We start from the raw sequence: 18,532 nt of genomic DNA, 5'->3' as shown, positions 1-18,532 counted from the left end.
ATCTAAAGAATATCTATAGAAAAGAATTTTCTATATTTAGATGGATTAATATTTCTTCAGCTATGTCATCTCTAAATGGTTTTTAGCTTTTAATTAATTCTAATTACTCCAGCCTTGTATTAGATCAAAGGTCATATTTTAAGTTACATTTTGAGGACTTTTACTTTGCTTTGACCAATCAGCATGATGTTTTGAAAGAAATTCATGAGTCACTTTCCATACCTGAAAGTGATGAGAAGACATCAGAAAATGTGTACAATGTGCAATTGATTCCGCTTGTTCCACTACTGCCGCTTGTTTTTTTAAAAGTTACTTTATAACCTCCTTTTTGCAAGTAGGTATCAATCTTAATGCTGGGAGATGTCACTGCAGATAAAAGCGAATTTCTTGTGTATTTTTCTGACAGCTCCTTGCAATGTCATATTGTATTTGTATTCCTAACTTAGCGGGTACAGATTTGTGTCAGGCACGGGACTTAGAAGTGTGTGAATTTGAGAGTGTAACTTGAAACTAGGAAATGAATGGTCTGTCAAGAGCTACTTTGGTCCAGGCAGATTTTTCTTTTCCAACAGCTTCCTGTAAGGTATTTACCGGGACTGAGTTTTCATTTAGTCTGTTCCAGACTACATACTTTGCTTCTCAGGCACAAAAATGGAAGAAAAGGAGTTAATGTGTGCATGTGAGGTTATGTATTGAGTCTAATGGTTTTTTTGGAAAGACAAATTTAGAGTCAGAAGAGGGGATGGAAACAGAGGATGTTTCCTGGAGAATCACTACACAAGGTAAAGAATATTCATTCAACCCTGTGTACAGTTCATCTCCATGGTGGTTCCTTTACCAGGGCATGGAATTATTTCCCTAATTTCCTATTTTATTCCAAAAAAGTGAAAAGCTGGGAGTTTTGTGCTTAGCATATGTCATGATTTTGCAGCTGACAACATCATCTTTCTATTTTTAACTGGGTTGTTTCTGAAGAGGAAGTATTTCTTTTTAACGAACTGTGGGAAAGATTGCAGCATTTTACTTTGGCAATGCCTGTTTTTGTTTATGGAAGTAGATGGTAAAATACGTTTTTGCATTTAAAGAGGGCTACAGCTAGGGGGAGCAAGCCATGCAAGGCTAAGAGTCTCCTCACACTCCCTGCCCAGCTGTTTCAGTGATACAGCCTCCTTTTTTTAAGGGATACTGGAATGCAGAAAAAGTGTATGATAGAGTGAAGTGGGCCTTTTTATTTGGACTTTCTTCTGGCTTACTTGAGAGCTTCCAAATTTGGCTTGAGCATGAGCTCCAGCATGAGCTTTCACTGAAGTCAGTTTAGTGCTGTGTGGGGAGTAGGGTCCTTAGTAATAAATAGGCTTTAATAGAGAATACGTATTTTAATCTCTGTGTTGAATGAAGTTGCCACAAACTAAATTGTCAACTCAGACCAACTTCTATGTAGCACCCATGGATGAACTTTATAAAGCAAATGACAATTTTTACATATGCATATGTATTTATATTTAGTCATTAATATCTACATATTCTCTTCATATATGCAATGTGAATCCAATCAAAACTTACCTCTGCAGTCCCACTAACATGCCTCTGCTGCCTTTTCAGGGGAAATGCCAAAAGCTGAGTGGAACACAGAATTAGAACTGGTGGCGATGGCCCTTGGTGGGCTGTGCTGTGTCGGTGGGCAGGAGGGGACGGGCACTTGTGCTGCCCTCAGCTGTGATGTAAAGCTGCCTGGTGGATGCAGAGCCAACAGGAGCCTGCTTGCTCTCTGCCCACCACTGTCCTTAATGATGTCTTTTAAAAGACCAACTTTAGAGAGTTGAGTTTGTGTTGTAACTGTACAAAGTAAATGGAATGAACAGACTGTTTTAGCCTCTTTAGGTCTATTTGATATGGTGTATCAGGTATGTGCAACATATCTGCTGTTGTGTTTGGCCTTGCTGATGCAGCCACACAAAGGGAAAGGTGCTTTCTCTGTGCATTGTTTCCAAGGTCCTGGTATGCACCAGACACAATAATGTGTGTATGGGAAATTGCAGTGTGGTAGCCTAGTCCCACTCTCCATGAACAGACACCCTTGATTTCAGTATAGCCCTGGGTTTGGGCAGAACCATGCCAGAGTATCAGAGAGAGATCAGATTTGAGAGAGAAAATATTAGGCATTTTCAGGCAAATGTAAACTTGCGTTCTTCTTTTCTTCATGGCAAACACTTACAGTCTGGCTTTGACGCGCAGCTTGGTGGGCTGCAATGCAACAGAAACCAGAAGGTTTTGTGTGTTATTAGCAGAGCAGTAATCAGTACATGTTTGTATTTTACTGATGTGGATCTGGGTCATTGTCTTGTTTTGTACAATTTAGAATGGTTCCTGTTAGTATATCCCCAAACTTATTTGTTTACATGTTTTTCTTCCCTAGCAGCCTGTCACCAATTAACTGGCCGTACAGTCTGGCCCCCCTTCTGCCCTCTTGTCCCTTGAAGCCACTTTATCGTGGATGCTCCTTTGTAGTGAAGATCTGAAATCTGGAACTGCACTTACTGCAGCACAGACCATCTCTCTGTGTACATCAGATGTACAGGATTGATTTTGCTTTCATATTCTGCATGCCTAAGTATTTTTATATACAAAAGCTGGTCTTGACTGCCATTATATTTGAACATTATGCTTCAGTTTGACCTCATTATACATGAGCCATTCTACTTCCATTCTAGATGATATGTGAAGCTTTGCTTGTTTCAATTGAGAAACTTTTAGAGTAAATGAATACTTATATATATTTGGTATTCTTTAAAGAGAGTGGGAACCCCATGCATGCATCTAATGGTGGAGTCCATGGAGAAAGTTCCATGGAGGATCATTTTTAAAATGCTGCCAAATCGTGGCTTTCTCACATTCATGAATGCTGGCTAAATATTTTCATGGTCTGCCGCTGGCCTACCCTCTGCTTTTTAGCTTGTGATTTTAGACACTGCCATACCTCCCTTATTGGCTTTTAGGAACGTAGCTGACTATGCTGCCAGTTCTCTGTTGTGAGCAGATTAACTCAGCAAATTCTGCTGTCCTGGACCATTTTGGAATGGTGGCTTCTTGTACTGATATTTAGATGCTGCTAAAGTTACTAATAACAACTTAATGTATATCATGTCTTATATGCCATAATGTGGCTATTGATGTTTTTGTTAACAGGCAAAGCCTCATAATAACTGTGTGTTTTTAAAAAAAAAAGAAGTTGGATTTTACCAGCTGAAATGAAGAGAACAGTAACAATAATGTTTGATATAATATGTATTGGGATGTGACTTATTGTTCTTCCAGACTTTAATACGTTCCACATACAAAAAGTAGTGCCTTAGGTTTAGTGGAGGGGTAAGCTATATTTTTACCATATTTTATATTTTAAGTCCTAACATTTCTAACATTACTCAGAAATGTTTGTTTTAAGGTGATGAAATCAGTTGGATGAGGGCAAGAGGAATTTAGAAGTTAGAAATTATAAAAGGTGTTCTGATTTGGTGGAGTCCATGGGCCAGCCACCCCAGTGCAGGCTGACCTGCTAAGCATGTATAGATGGCACAGGGAGGGAGACTGACCCTTGAATTATTTTTCCATTAAATCTGGATTTAGGTGATTTTAAATTATGAGAAGCACTTGTTTCAGCACATTCCTTAGAGATGAACTAGAAATCATTTCTGTTTAATTTGCACGGTTATTTCTCCCCTCTCCTTCTTTATATCACACTTGAGGAGCACATTGCTCAGCCAGCCTTTTAAAAAGATCTGAATTTCCCAATGCTTTGGCACCTTTATGTGCTAAGGGCCTGATCCTCTGCAGTGCAGAAACAGCAGTGCAAAGTGCCCTTGTCACTAAAGTGCTGTCAGGACTGTGCAGAAGGACATGGGCCTGGTGTTGTCTGTCTGCAGCAGAGTGAATTGTCCCAGTTGTCTGACACTAACCAGTTCACCTTCCACACGACCTGTGTCCCTGCCCTGTTGGAAATACTCTGTGTTTGTTGTACGGGTGATAATTTTAATGGAATCACTAAAATGCATGAATAACAGAAGGAAATCTCTTACAAACTCTTAACTGCTATGTATTCTCATCTTTTCTTCTCCCCACACCACCTCACCTGTGTTCACCTTCCTTTGTTTGTGTTATGTCTATTTTAGATTGTAAGCTCCTCAAGGCAGGGAACTGATGCTTCACAACTGTCTGTAAAGCACCTTTTACAACTGTGGTGCTCTTTGAAATATCAAAAAATAATAAATACTAGAATCGATTCCCAATGAGTTAAAAGTTTTATTTGTTTTTAATGCTTTAGCAACAGCAAGGGCAGCAGGCCTGTGTGGGTCGGTGTCAGGAAGGTGCTCAGAGGCCTGGGGGTGACAGTGTAAGAACCCGTGTGCTGACGGCGAGCAGGGTTCTGTCTGCTGTCCCTCGGTGTTTGGCTGCTCCTGTGGAACTGCTGTTGCCAATGTAACCTGTACAACCATCCTTCATTGCTTTCTCTCTCTGTTGTCTTTGATAGCAGTGTTCCCCTTATCAATTCCCTCATCATCACTCCCGTCTGATCTCCTCTCCGAGCAACTTTGAGCACATCTACCACATGACTGTTAATTCAGCTGAAAAATTCCTTTCTTACGATTCCATACACCCTGCATTTTCCCCGCCTCCACGCTCTGTCCTCGGTACTCCAGACTTTATGACTCTGAGGGTATGAACGGCCGAGTCAGGTGTTCACTCTACTAACACTGTGTGGTTTTCCTTTTGCCTGGCTATTAACATGGGAGAAAAACCCCTTGTAAGCTGTTCCTTCACCCCTTAACTTTATTTTGTCCCAGACAATTTACTTTCTGCAATCAGCTGTGGTCTTCCCACAGCTCTGGCATGCCAAGAAAAAGATATTTCATGGCTTTAGGAAAAAGAAAAATATATAACAACTGGGCTGAACCTTTTGCTAAGAAAATATCATTTTTAATTACCAGGAGGGATGTGGAAATTTTGAAATTATAAGTTCTCTGTTTCACATTGTTCATTCTCCAGCAGTCAGTAATAGGATGCTGCATAACACATTGAATTAGGAAAAGGTTCTGGATCTGTCTTTGTCGGACCAAACTTTCAGACTGATTGTTTATGATTAATTCATGTGGAATACAAGAAGTTTTACACAGTACAGTACAGAGATCAAGAGAGACAGGTCATGCCAGAGACAGTTTCCAGGTTAAAGTAAGTACATGAAATTAAAACATGTAGAAATAAGACAAAAATTAAAGATGATAGCAATTAGATCCTCCTAATCCTGATATCTTTATGTAGAGGCTGAGGTAGGATGCTGTTCTGTAGATATCCTTCCAGTTGGAATGGAAACTGGGGGATGGAAGTGGTCTTGCCATTTTCTTGTATTGTGCATCCTGGTCTGACACCATGGGGGTCACTATGTCCTGCAGAAACACAAACCAAACTGCAACAGGCACACGAGTACCTGCTGTGCATTGTAATTGTGTGCCCTGCTGTGGCCTGCAGTTCTGCTTGGGACGGATTCAGAGAGAGGTCAGGAATAATGTGTGAGGTAGATGTATGTATGTGATGGTGGTTGGTTGCTCAGGGTTTGTGTGGTTCCAGGTCATGTCCATTGCTGCAATGGAAACATGGCTCTTGGTTTCTGTGGCCTTTGAACACTCCTCAGACATGCATGGCAAAGCCTTCCCTGCCAGACTGCTTTGGGTGCCTTTGGACTGCTGCACTAGATCCCTGTCTCTGGGAAGGTTTTGGAAACATACCTGCATACAACCCTTGACAGAATTTAAAAATGCAGGAGAAAAGTAAATCTCTTCCATATGGCTCCAAAACCAATGTCGACAGCTAAGCTTTGACTGTTAAGTGCATGTCATGTGTCACTGCTGTGAGGTTCCAGTTGTCACAACTCAGAAATGAAGTTGCAGCATTTTGGAAAACGTGCTCTGTGAGGACAGGTCTGCATCCATCCTGGCTCTTCTGGTAGGAGAGTGGTGCAGATACACAAGAGGAATGCTCTGTTGAAATAAAAAAAATATTGTTAAGCCTAATTGAAAGCTGTTTCTCTCCCAGAGGGTCATTAGAGGGTCACTGAAGCTGTATTGTAGTTTTGGTCTTAAAAGGGTTTTTTTTAGTCCAACTGTACTATAAAATTTCTGTGTTTAATATGCAGTGGTGTATCACTGGCCTGTGACATTCCCTCCACCTTCCCTTTCTCATGTGAGTAGTCTCCCTGGGGTCAGTAACAAATGATCCCTCATGTTCCAGACGATAACTCTCAATTTTTTCTTTAGAGCATCCTTCATCCTAACGTGCAGCATACTGGCATAAATGGGAGGAAAAAAGGTGAAGTGGGCAACCTGCAGTGTCAAGGTCCTGTCCCTGTTAGCTCCGTAGAGCACTAGAGGTTTGGTCTTGTAAGAAGAGAAGCTTTTGTCTGCTTTGTGGCTTCAGGGTAGAGATGTCATAAGCTGTATAGAAAGCAAGGCTGTGAGTTTGGATGCGTGTCTGTCCATCCTCCCTTTGTGTTTGGAGATTTTAGTGTAAGAATGGTACCATTGTCCCAGGTACCGATGGGATATTGGAACTAAAACAATGTGGAATCCACAGGGAAGTTGCAAAATGATCCATTAAAGTCGACTTTTAGATTCTGTTGTGTTACTTCAGGAAGAATGAAAAGCTGAGGATTATAAAGTAGTGAACAGAACAGTATGTTAAAACAAAAAGAAACCCCAGAACAACAAGCAGCACGATGGACAGAGGAACAGAGGCAAGGAAGTTCCTGTCAGTGTTGTGCCAGTTCAGACCCTGTAGGAATGTCCCCACCCCACTGCCAGGGGAGGCAGCCGGGGAGCAGCTGCTGTGGGAGCGGGAGAGGCTCCCTCACGCTGCAGAGCTGTGAGCTGTGGCAATGACTGCCCCTAAATAACCCACAGTGCCATTCTCCGGCTGGAATGGGATGCACTGAACTCATCTGGGCATTTCACCCTATTTCACAGGGATTCACTGTGCTCAGCAGCAGCTTCCCTGCTGCTGCATTTTTTCTCTCTTCTCTCAACTTTCTCTATTTGGTTCAGCACTGGGGATGGATTTTCCTTCTAGGATTTGAATTGTTGTTCTGAATGAGGGGGTTTTGTCTCTCAAAGTAAAGCAAGCTCAGGTTTCCTTTTGTTTTCTGTGTTTTTAACTTGCTGCATTGTGCTGCTTTATAACTACTGCTTATAACCACTGTTTATTTTCCTTTGAATCCCCTTTCTGCATCATGTATGTATCACTTCCAGGAGGTTTGGTACAAAATGCCAGCATCTCTGGCATGTGCTTGTTTTATTTTTAGAACAAAGAATGATGAAAAATTTGCTTTGTGGAGAAATTTTCTACGAGGAATTACATGGACGTTGCAAACTGAGGTCATGAAAAATAATCATCATTAGAATACACTATTAAAACAAATTTGTCTCTTTCATTCACCTTCCCATTCCCTCCTTCCCCTGATGCCTGTATGTTGTCTGCTCAGTCACTGTGAAGGAGGTTAATCACCTTATCACTAAACTAATTACTCTCTTTGCAAAATTAATCATTGTAGGTTTATACAAGTGCAAAAGACCAGCCTTGCAACCCCAGTGTACTAACCCCAGTGCACATGTTCGCATGGTGCTGCACTTGGCTTTCCTTTCTTTCTCAAAACACAGCAGTGACATTCCTTAGCTGATCAGGTCCTTTGGTTAGCATCAGGGGAATGAGCCTCCGTAGTTTAGGTGCAGCCAGCATGCTCATACTCTGTATCTCACATTGACTATTGCATGGCGAAGGACACTGGCACAGGAACTCAGTGTTTTGTACTACAGTGCATTTTGGTTGTTCACATTTTAAAACAAAAAAGAAGGGGTAAGGTAAGCAAGAGACAGCAATATAATTGCACAAGTGATTTAAGAGACTTTTTTAAGTCTTTAGGTATAAATTCTTACATTGCAGCAGTGGATGAGGGGAGAATTACACAGGGCTTTTTCATTGGTAGGGTATCTGATCCTCTTTTGCTGGTGCTTGAGAGAGATCTGGGAACAGGAGGAGAGATTTTAATTCTTATTTGTTGCATGTTAAAAATCAGCCCTTTCTGGCCCACTGGGAAACTGAGAAGCCAAGGGTTGACTGTAAGATCAGAGGTGTCTGTTAGAGCAATGACTATAAGGATCATTGTAAGACTGGATTTGGCAGCCGGTTGGTGATACATCATAAAGGCTGAACTGTATGAAACCTGTTCCTTACAAAGTGTCTATTTAATTAGCCATTTTAAAATACAGATAGAGACATGGGTGGTACGTGAGGGTCTCTGAGAATACCTTTGTTGGGGTGGAACCTTTGTTCTGATCTGAAATTTCCCTAACACCCTTGTTTAAAAAGCATTGCAGTAGAAGCTGTTGTTTTAAGTGTGGCTACTTCATTCAGAGCGGTGGGGGGGGGGGGTGGGGAATAATTAAATATAAATAGGAAGACATGAACAGTTACTTCAGGGTGGGGGGTGGGAGTCATGTAAAGGGGAAATAAAGTCTTACTCAGAGCTACCTGCAGCTCTCTCCACATTGTGTATCTGTGAAGGTTCCCTGAACCTAATTCTAGTTAATTGTAATGCCTTAATAGTGCAAAGGATGCTAGCAGCAGGAGGAAGTCTCATATTTAGCCAGAGCTAAAATGATACATATGTGCAGGTCCCTCTCAGCTAAGAAGTCAGCTCATGTAGAGAGATGGGCTAAATAATCTGAGAAGTCTTCTCCCCTGAGGTCAGCTGTACATTCATAGAAGCAGAAATAAAGTCTCCCAGAACTCACTTCAAAGTACTCTTTTCCCATCTTTTAAAGACAACATATGTTTAAGGAACTACCATATCCAAGGAGGGAAATTATGGTTTATCTCTTCCCTCAGTAAAGTATCACTTCAGTCCAGTAACTAAATAATTTAGAAAATCACAGTGGAACTTCCAGGATGCAAAACAGGAGCAATAATCAAAACACACAGACAAACAGTGACATGTGCTCTCATCATCCTCTTCGAGCAGGCTGAAAATAGGAGGCTGATTCTCACTTTGGCTCAGCTGGTGTAGGTTTGGAGGGATCCTGTTTACAGCTTTGGAATTATATAAGTAATTGCTATACAGATTGATCCACTACCTGTTCATAACTCTGCAAGCATTAGGGATTAACCTGGTCATTGTATAAAGTTAAACAATCATAGCACAAATAATGTCATCGAGGAGAGAAATTTTAATAAGATCCTTGGAAACTTGTGTTCAGAAGGAAGACATTATGCAAAATAACTTGAATATATCTGTAGCAGCTTAATTAGGCTTGCAAACCACCCTTTCAAGGAAATTCTTGATTTGTTAGACGTATTCTTTCAGTTGTCTGCATATGTCCATGTAATTCAGCACTTCACTACTGCGTTGCGTGTGCTGCCAGTCTCTATTAAAACTGCAGAATATTATTTTGCAAATTTTGCTGACTTGCTGGCCAGATACTCGGCTCTGGTAAGGTTGGGGTTTTAATGTATTTTGGGACCTTACTTCATGGCATCCAAGGCTGGACCAACAGTCCATAAGTAATCATGCTGTGTGTGTGTGTGCGTTTCAGAACCTTCGGCCTCAGGAGAGCCGGACCGTGTTCAGCGGCTCTGTCAGCATCCCGTCGATCACGAAATCCCGCACGGAGCCGGGGCGGTCCATGAGCGCCAGCAGCGGGTTAGCAGCACGTAAGCAAACAGAACTGTGTTGCTCTGGAGTCTGTGCACAAGAGTTGTAGGGAAAGGGCTACCTGCAGTGGCTGAATAAGGATTTTTGGAAGTGATGATTGACTGCTCTGGCTGAGGGCAAGCAAACTATTTTAATCTTGTTTTCAAAGTAGCACATGAATAAGCAGGTAACATTTTTGAGAGTCCCAGATTGGCAATTTGTCAAATTTTTAGAATTGGCCTTAGAATTAAAATTAAATTTGTAGCTGTGGGACTACTTTGCTCATGTTTAAGTGTTTTACATCAGTGACAAGTTGTTCACAAGCTGTGTGGTTATTGACTGTTGCTGATCTGTGTAGAGCTCTTGATGCCTGTCTAGCTGCTAGTCCAAAGAGAAAGCAAGAGATAACTGAGTGCTGGAATAGAAGAGTTGTGTTGCATTGGAAACACCTTTCTGGTGCTGCCATGCTGTCTTTGTATGCCAGAGTCAGCGCGGGGACATGGGCAGAGACCAGGCAAGGGGCTAAGTAATAGACCATGTGGAAGCAGAGGCAGAGCTGGTGTCCCAACCCTTCTATGTTTTCTCCCTTCTTGTGCACACACTGTGTTTGCTGCACGTTGCCAGCTGCTTGCAGAAGGCATGTTGTGTGTCTGCTGGTACAGCCCACCTGCTCCCTGGAAAAGAGGCCACTGGAACTAGGCTGCCACCACAGCCAATTCTACCACTGCCAGCTTTGTCCGGAACACCCTGACTGTCTGTGCTGAGTAAAGTGTTCTAATGCTGATGTGCCAAGTGAGGGGCTGGAGAATCCATAGGAAAAACTGCAGCAGGCAGCAGACAAGAGCATAGCCTGCAAGCCATGAGCTGAGCATCTTGGGACATGCTGGGGGAAAGCAGAACTAACCAGAGAAACACCTGAACAAGTTTCTACCATGTTAGGTGGACATCTGTAACCCAGTTTAATTCCTCCGTATGTTTTAGGATCGTCTGCACAGAACGGGAGTGCTCTGCGGAGGGAATTCTCAGGGGGGAGCTATGGAGCAAAGCGTCAGCCTATGGCATCGCCCTCGGACGGATCCTTGTCCTCTGGTGGCCTGGACCAAGGCAGCGATGCACCAACAAGGGACTACGAGCGAGAGGTGAGTGACAGGAGGAAGAGGAGACACTTCATAACTGTGTTGATAAAGATGAGGAAGTTAAATCCTATCATGAGTTTAGGAGTCATTGACACCAATTTCCTGTTTCAAGCCATCCTGACAAAAGACTTCAGTCAAACTGTGTCAAGTCTGGTTCTGGAATGTATCTTGCAGAAAAGGCTTTCTGTGCTTCTTACCTGGAGACACATGGGTAGCAAGGCTCCCCAGAATACTGGCCCCCTGTAGTAACAGCTTGATAGTGGCCTGTCACAGCTTGAAATGGTGATATTCCTTCTACCCTTTATTTGCAAAGATTCATAAGCTGTCTTAGCAACCATTTCACAGGAGATATTTTGTACTCAGAAGTTAACAAGGTAATGTAAGAATTATCATATAATTTCATTTATAGCAGGAACTGGATTTAATAATTTCTATTCTGTGCAGTCGAGACTATTGTTATGATAACACTGAAATCCTGCCCATTGCTGGACTCAGTCCCTCCAACCAAGAATGTTTTACATGGGAGGGTCCAGTCTGAAGTTGGCCAGCAAAATTTCCCCAATCCATTTTCTTACCAAGCAGCGTGAAAATTAGAGATCACACATTTTTAATGGTACTGAATATATCCAGCCAGTTGAACTGGAAAGCAACTGTCAGCCCAAAATCAAGCACAGACAGAGTTGTATTCTACTGTACTCTGGAAGATCCAACTGGAGTAACTTGATGGGATGCTTTCAATTGATCCTGGGAATGACGTGGAAGAGTTAGCTGTGATGAAGCCTGTGCCCCACAGATTTCTCAGTTTAGTGCTACAGCATCTCAGATCACAGTCTGAAAAGGCAGGAGCTGTGGTAGCTTCACAGGCAACCTGAAGTTGCACCCTCTGCTGACCAAGCAGCCCTTGGCAACGCACAGATTGCCAGAATTCTTATGTCAGCATGACTTAATGCCTGCTGAAAGCAGAGTGATCGGCCCCTTACTCTTGTGCCTCCCTGGAGCAGGAAGTTCTGAGAAAAAAAATCTCAGTATTTTTGGACACAAGCAAAATCCACAAAGGCCTTTGAATCCAGTCACCTGTTGCTCAGACACCCTTAATCCCTCTCAAACTTGCTATCTGATTACCTACTGGTGTTCTTGTGTGTCTTTGGGCTGCAGGACTCTGACTCTCCAAGACATTCTACAGCATCGAACAGCTCCAACCTCAGCAGCCCTCCCAGCCCGATTTCTCCTCACAAGACCAAGAGCCTCTCTCTGGAGAGCTCTGATCACGTGAGTTGGGACTCATGAACTGCTTCAGCATTCAGATTTGACATCACATCAGCTTGCTGTCCCCGTGGCTGTCCCCTTCACTTGCTCCAGTTCTCACCTTCATCATCCTAACCCTCCCCATTCCCTGTCTGAAAGTGATCTGGGAGTGGGGTACAGAGGAAGGTAAAGGCTGGTCATCTTCAGCACCGTGCAGCACTGCCTCTCCCTCCCTTCCCCAGATCTGGCAGCAGCAAAAGAGCCAAGCTAGGGTGTTGGTAAATACCAGATGCTGTAGGTTTGTATTAGTAACGATTTCATTTTTGTGGTTACAGCTGCTTGATTTTTAAAGACATATTTATCCCACTCCCACTTCCCAAAAGGTAGCATAAGTAGACCAGACCAGTATCAGTAAGAGAAAATTCAGAGGGATTTTGTTTTCATACAATAGCTCATTGTACTGTACAAAAGTAGCACAGAGACCCCTTCCCCTGCATGGGGAATGATCAGTATGTCAGAGGCACATAAAAGCTTTCAGCCACCACATTTGAATGTCAATCTGATTGTTGCCAGCAAATCCTTATTGATTAAAATGATGCATATTTTACTACAGTACAGAGTTTAAATAAATACGCAGATGTTAGAGTAAAATACGTATGTATATATTCAAAGAAAAAAGCATTGTGTATGCAGCAGAAGATGGATGCTTATTTAAGAGAGCCTTTAATTTAAGATTTGTGTTGTCCCTGTTTTCATGCTCAGTAATATACAGACTCGGAGGCCTGAACCCTCTGCAGGACAGGATTTCTGTTTGCATAGTGCTCGCTGCACTGCTGGGAGAGCTCCTGCAGTGCTTTCACAACATTTCTTTACTTCTGGCCGTAGCATAAACTGAAGCTGTAATTCCTACTTTCGTATTAGTCCCCACCCTTTGCAAAAATGACAACGATTGGGAGCAACCCTGCCCCGACAGCCAAGGGCCCAGCCAGCCCAGTGTGGTGCTGCCCTGGCTTTGTGGTGCCAGCTGTGCAGCTGGAGCCTGACAGATGCCACAGGAGAGGTCCTTCAGGCAGCAAGGAGCTCAGTACAGCAGGATTGAGCAGGAAAACTGCTTCCCTGAGTCAGCCTTTGAGCACGTTTAACATCTCCTTGACCATCCCTAAGCAGAAAACTCTTACTGTTCTTACCAAATACTAGTTGCTAATACACATCAGCCAAATGAGTGCCCTTAGACCAAAGCTGGCCCTGGCTGGCTTTGCTGTCACTGTAGCAACAAAGAACCTTGAAGACTGACCTCACACTGTTCACACTGTGGTAGTCAAAGATGCCTAGTGGCCCACAACTGCAGCACTGGCAAGGTTGGTTTTCCTCTTCCCTCCCTACTCATGCTGTGGGTTTGTGCAATTTGCAGTTGTTTCTATGTGCTCACCTGCTGTTTGGTTCCAAAAGCAGAGCAGGTTGGAGGGCAGAAAGTATTTCTGTGGAAGACAGAGCCCACTGAAGTTGCAAAACTAAATAAAAAGCTGAAGCTGATCACGCAGTCAACAGAATAAAATGAAAAACTGATGTACAAATGGATGGTAAGAGGAAGATGTCTCTTCTCTTTAGTTAGCAAGGCAGATGTGTTTTTCATTTGGGAGTGTGTTCAAATGAGCCTCTCTTCTCAGTAGTATTTGTTGCTGACTTTATACTATGACCATACTCAAACATGCAAGGGCTTTTTGTATTTTAGAATACTGGTTTTTGTGGGTTTTGGAAACTTGTTATCGCTCTTATTAAACCATTCCATATTCTTGCAGTCAGCAGTCATGTAGTGTTCCACCCACAGATGTTTGGAGTTTTCCAGTTTCTATTTTCCTTATAATAGAAGTTATAGGTAAGTTCAAACCATGTACAGCAATTTCCAGGTATGATCTAAATGTGACATAGGGAACAAAACACAGATCATCTAATCCATTTAATCATGCTGGGTTTCCTAGGTAAGATTTCTCTTTCACTCTGAATCAAGAGGTTTGTCCAAGTTTAAGCTCATTCAATGTTATTTTGGGACAGGAACTCAAGAAATTATTGTAGAAACCATCGTATCAAAAGCCTGTCTCTCTTCTCTTTGGGTATTTCAGAGTAGCAAGCTGGTTGTGTTGTTTGTTTCCACTTCAAAGCTCCTACTTTTGCAAGCCTGGCGCTTGAAATTAAAAGCTTTAGCAAACAGCAAAGCACTTGAAAGTAATTCCTCCCAGAAAAGTTTATGTATTTCTGAGGGACTGATAGGCAAGGCATTATTGGCATTATTAAAATTCCACGTCAGCTTCTTCTTAAAGGCTGCATATTGCTTCAAGTATAGCCACAGCTTTTTCCCCACAAGTCCTTTGTTTTGGTGAAGCATGTCCACACACTTCTCAAAGCCTTTGCAGGCTAGTTTATATTTACTGTATGTTGTATTTAAACAATAATCTTATTTTGATGTTGAGAGAAGGCATTTAAACAGTCACTGAGACAGAGCAGCCTGCGTGACAGTCCCCCGATAGAGGGTCACAGGATCTTTTTTGTGGATTTATTTTTTGCAGTTGTGCTAAAGCTCTGTCTGAAAATAGAACCCAAAGAGCCACAACACAGCAAACAATTAAATCAAGTAAACCCCTGTGTTTACTCTGTTATGGTGCCTGCAATCCAATGATCTCAAAACCTGATGTTTTCAGGCAGAGCATAGGTCAGCTGTGTTAGAACACGAAGCTCCAGAGGATGAGAGCTCCACTGGCCTACACTGTTTGTACACTACAATTTCTAAGCCTTGGCAGTCTCCTTTAGGATTACTATATTTAATTAGTTTGGTACTGTACATTTTTATATACATCTGTCCAAAAGAGAAACAGCAACTGTTCTCTCAGTTGAAAAGCAAATGACCACAGCACTTACTAGAAAATAGTAAAATTGTCCTGGGACTTACATAGTTTTATATATTTGGGGACCATTTGATTACAGACTCAATTTTAAACCACACTCATCTTTTTTTCGTTGGTATGCATACTGCAGCTGAGCTTTTTAAATACCCATTGGGCTAGGAAAAGTAACTTGGTCATTTGAACTGTAAGACTCTTGACTGGTATCTCCAAGACAGTTGTCTCCTGAGGTTTGATGTTTGCTCCTTTGCACTGTAGCACTGCTTCAACTTCACGGTTCGAGGGCTGCGTTTTGTCCTGGGAGTGTAAAATCTCCCACTGCATTTCTGACTGTAGCACATGTTCTCTGTACACAGTGTGTATCTAGCTGATTTTTTTCCTTTTGGCTGAGACTGAAGGTGTTTGTTTGTATTTTTGACAGTGCTTAAACAGATGGGTTGTTGGGGTTTTGTATTTTTTTTCCTCTTTTGATGGCAACAAGGATCTGAACCCAGATTCAGGCAGCTACTAAGGATTCCAGGTTATAGAACGGGATAGATTTGGTAAATAGTTTTCCCCTGCACATGTGCACACACAGATATGTGGCTTCCTTCCACATTTCATAAACCCAAAAGCAGGGTTATAGTACTCTCTTCTCTCTTGCCTTTGGCCTGTAGAAGACAGCTGGTGGTTTCAAAAAAACATTCCTGAGGCTGTGGTGAAGTAGTTGCTTCTTTTCCCCTCCATTAGTTGCTGTGGCTTGTTATGAATGTGCATTTTGCCCACTAAATGAGTTTCAAAACTGAGTTAGGAATGTTCTCTCTTTGATTTGATTCTGCTAAAATTACAAACCAGGTGTGTCATTCTCAGGTTTATGGCAGAGGGAAGTGAAGAGTCTTGTCATACCAAAAAAAGTCCAAAAATCATTGTTTATTTATAGAAATGTAGTTTAACTGCACCCAACTGGTTCACAGCATGTGTCAGCCTTTCAAAACAGAACAGTTGGATTATTAACACAGAAACAGATTCTGGCACCGTGTTGTCTTGCATGGCCAGAGCCGGAATGACAAGACAAATATGCTCTTGGGTGGAAAAAGGGTTTCTTTTCCATTTTATGAAAGCTGTTTAATTTTAAATTAATGCATTAAGGGTAAAATTTATTACAGTGCAAGTAACCACAGCTCCTGAGCCTCTTAGTGGCACAGGGTAACTCCTGCTGTGGGTTCTTTTGTTAATACGAGTCAGTTCCATGGAGGAACTGCGACAGCTTCCTGCACTAACACAAAATGCACTCTCCTGTGCACTTTGTGTTCACACTTTATTTGATAAACACCCCCAGAAACCGCTTTGCTGCAGGCTCTCCCATCTGAATTCCAACTGTATTCTTTCATTCCAGCCGCAGCTCAGTACAACCTGTTTTCATTCTGCATTTAAGAAAGTCTCATCCACAGGGAAGAAATCCACAAACCAGTGTTGGTATTTCAGAGCAATTATACCTGCCTTTTTATGTATGACAGTTTCATATCATTTATTTTTAAAATATGTTTTTTAGGTTTTTCATTGTAATATTATTGTACAGTTTTGCATGGCATAGATGTAATCACTTTTTTGTTTAGAGTATAAAAGCTGACAAGTGTGCGTGTGGGGGAAAGATTCTGCTTCTTGCCTCTTCTCACTCTTTTGTTTAATGCCCTCAATGTTGTAGGGGACATTGTAAGAGATTCTCTGCTACAGAACAATGATGTAGATTCTTTTGCACAGAAATATTTAAGGTGGAAAAGTCAACAATGTAAAAATGACTTACCACCAATATTTTATGTTGGTAACACACTTAATATTAACCTACTTTGATGTACTGCAATAAAACAGGGAACTGTTAGAAATGGAGACGTTCTGTCTTTTTTTCCTGCCTCCCCACATTAAGCTTTGAGGAGGAAATGGAAAGGGGAATAATGGTGTTCTTGAAGATAAACCAGAGTGTTTTAACACATGTGCACAGTGGGAAGAGAGGACTGAGAAAATCGATTGACCTTTAACAGCTTCCAGAAAAAAAACCCAAAACAGATCCTTTTCTAAAATACAAAGTCAAGTCACCTTATACTTTGCTATATTGAACTTCATCAACTACAGGGGTTTTGACCTTTTTCTTAGGCCATCTGTTCTGTGATGCCCTAAGAAATAGGTAGTTTTATAATTGTAGTCAGTGTTTCTGATGTTCCTCCTTCATTTGTAGTTACGCATCACATGGTTCAGTTGTCCTTGTGTTAGAGGCTGTATTCTTACTTGGTGCTGAGCTACCAACAGCACGTTGGCTTTCATACATTTTAAAGTACATCTCAGAATACCTGTCAAGTTTTCCATGTGCCCTGACCCTTTCACCAGTTTCTCAGCCTAGAATTTTCTCCATACTCAAGAATGTTACTGCATCTTCCTCTTCATTCTACCCTGTTGGTATAATTTTGGAAACGCCCTCATTGTGCTAAGGAAGGTTTAGATACTCAGAAAAATTTCTTCACAGAAAGGCTTGTGAAGTATTGGCACAGGCTGCCTAGGGAAGTGGTGGAGTCAGTATCCCTGCAAGTGTTCAGAGAATGTGTGAATATGGCACTTGAGGACAGGGTAGAGTGATGAACATGATGGTGCTACACTGGTGGTTGGACTTTATGATCTTAGCCCTCTAAGTCCTAGTTTTGATTACACTTCAGTCACCACCCATGCAGCAGGAATACAACTATGCTGTTACTGATCCCGTGTTGCCAGCAGGGGCAGCCTGGTCATTCTCCCCTTATCAAAATAGACTAGCAGCAATCCCTTCCAGGAACAGTCACAATTCCCACTTCTTCCAGGCCCCAGGTTATCTTACTCCTCTCCCTCTCCTTCAGTCAAAATTACTACTTCCTCAACCCCTCACAGATGTGAACTTAAGCCCATTTAGGCCACTGCAGTTCTCTCCTGGCTGCTGTAGCTCTGGGAAATACCACGTTCCCTGTGCTCTGCCTTTTCTTTGACTGCATTAGTTCTGATCTCCCAGGAATCCATTGCACCATCACAGCTGTGAAGGCTCTTGGGAAATGAGCCTTCTAGGGTAAGGGATTTGGGCATTAGTAAAGCAGAAAGTGAACTTTCTGCTCCTGTTCAGCTCCTGTCCAGCTCCTGTCCAGCTCCTCAGCATTCACTTTCTGTTTTGATGCAGCAGCCAAGCTGACCAAAGAAAGGAAAATCACTGCTACCATGTGTAGCCTGAATCTCGATTCTTTAGAATGGAAAAGCCTTTTCTTCAGAGAAGCAGCTTTAACCTCCAGCTTGCACTGTGGAATAAACTGTTTTCACACGAGGATTTTTCTAGAACAGAAGCTTGCTACAGCAGAGAAACATCCACATTCTCAACTGAGGGGTAGTTCAAGCAAATGCACTGACTGGCACAGAGCAAGCAGTGATCAAGTGTTCTTGCTCACTGTAAAATGTCACAGCATCTTTGACTTGAAGCCAGAGCACAGTGTTTGTAGCTCAGGTTTTCTGCATGGCTGTTACACTGACATGCAATT

General features: G+C 42.2%; 1 protein-coding gene across 2 annotated transcripts in view; it reads left to right on the top strand.

Annotated features, from left to right (window-relative positions):
* Nucleotides 1–16,864, top strand: part of CDC42BPA (CDC42 binding protein kinase alpha) — a 187,317-nt gene extending 170,453 nt beyond the window's left edge. For both annotated transcript variants that reach the window (XM_071579798.1, XM_071579794.1), the window contains 3 exons: nt 9,633–9,750; nt 10,712–10,869; nt 12,022–16,864. In XM_071579798.1, the coding sequence (XP_071435899.1) occupies nt 9,633–9,750; nt 10,712–10,869; nt 12,022–12,153 (408 nt within the window). In that variant the 3' untranslated portion in view covers nt 12,154–16,864. The remainder of the gene's footprint in view (nt 1–9,632; nt 9,751–10,711; nt 10,870–12,021) is intronic.
* Nucleotides 16,865–18,532: the final 1,668 nt, after the last annotated feature.

This window comes from Pithys albifrons, chromosome 2 (genome assembly GCF_047495875.1).
Source record: "Pithys albifrons albifrons isolate INPA30051 chromosome 2, PitAlb_v1, whole genome shotgun sequence".
In the NCBI taxonomy this organism is placed as follows: Eukaryota; Metazoa; Chordata; class Aves; order Passeriformes; family Thamnophilidae; genus Pithys; species Pithys albifrons.
Note: the sequence above shows the minus strand (reverse complement) of the source record. Positions and strands in the feature narration are given on the sequence as shown.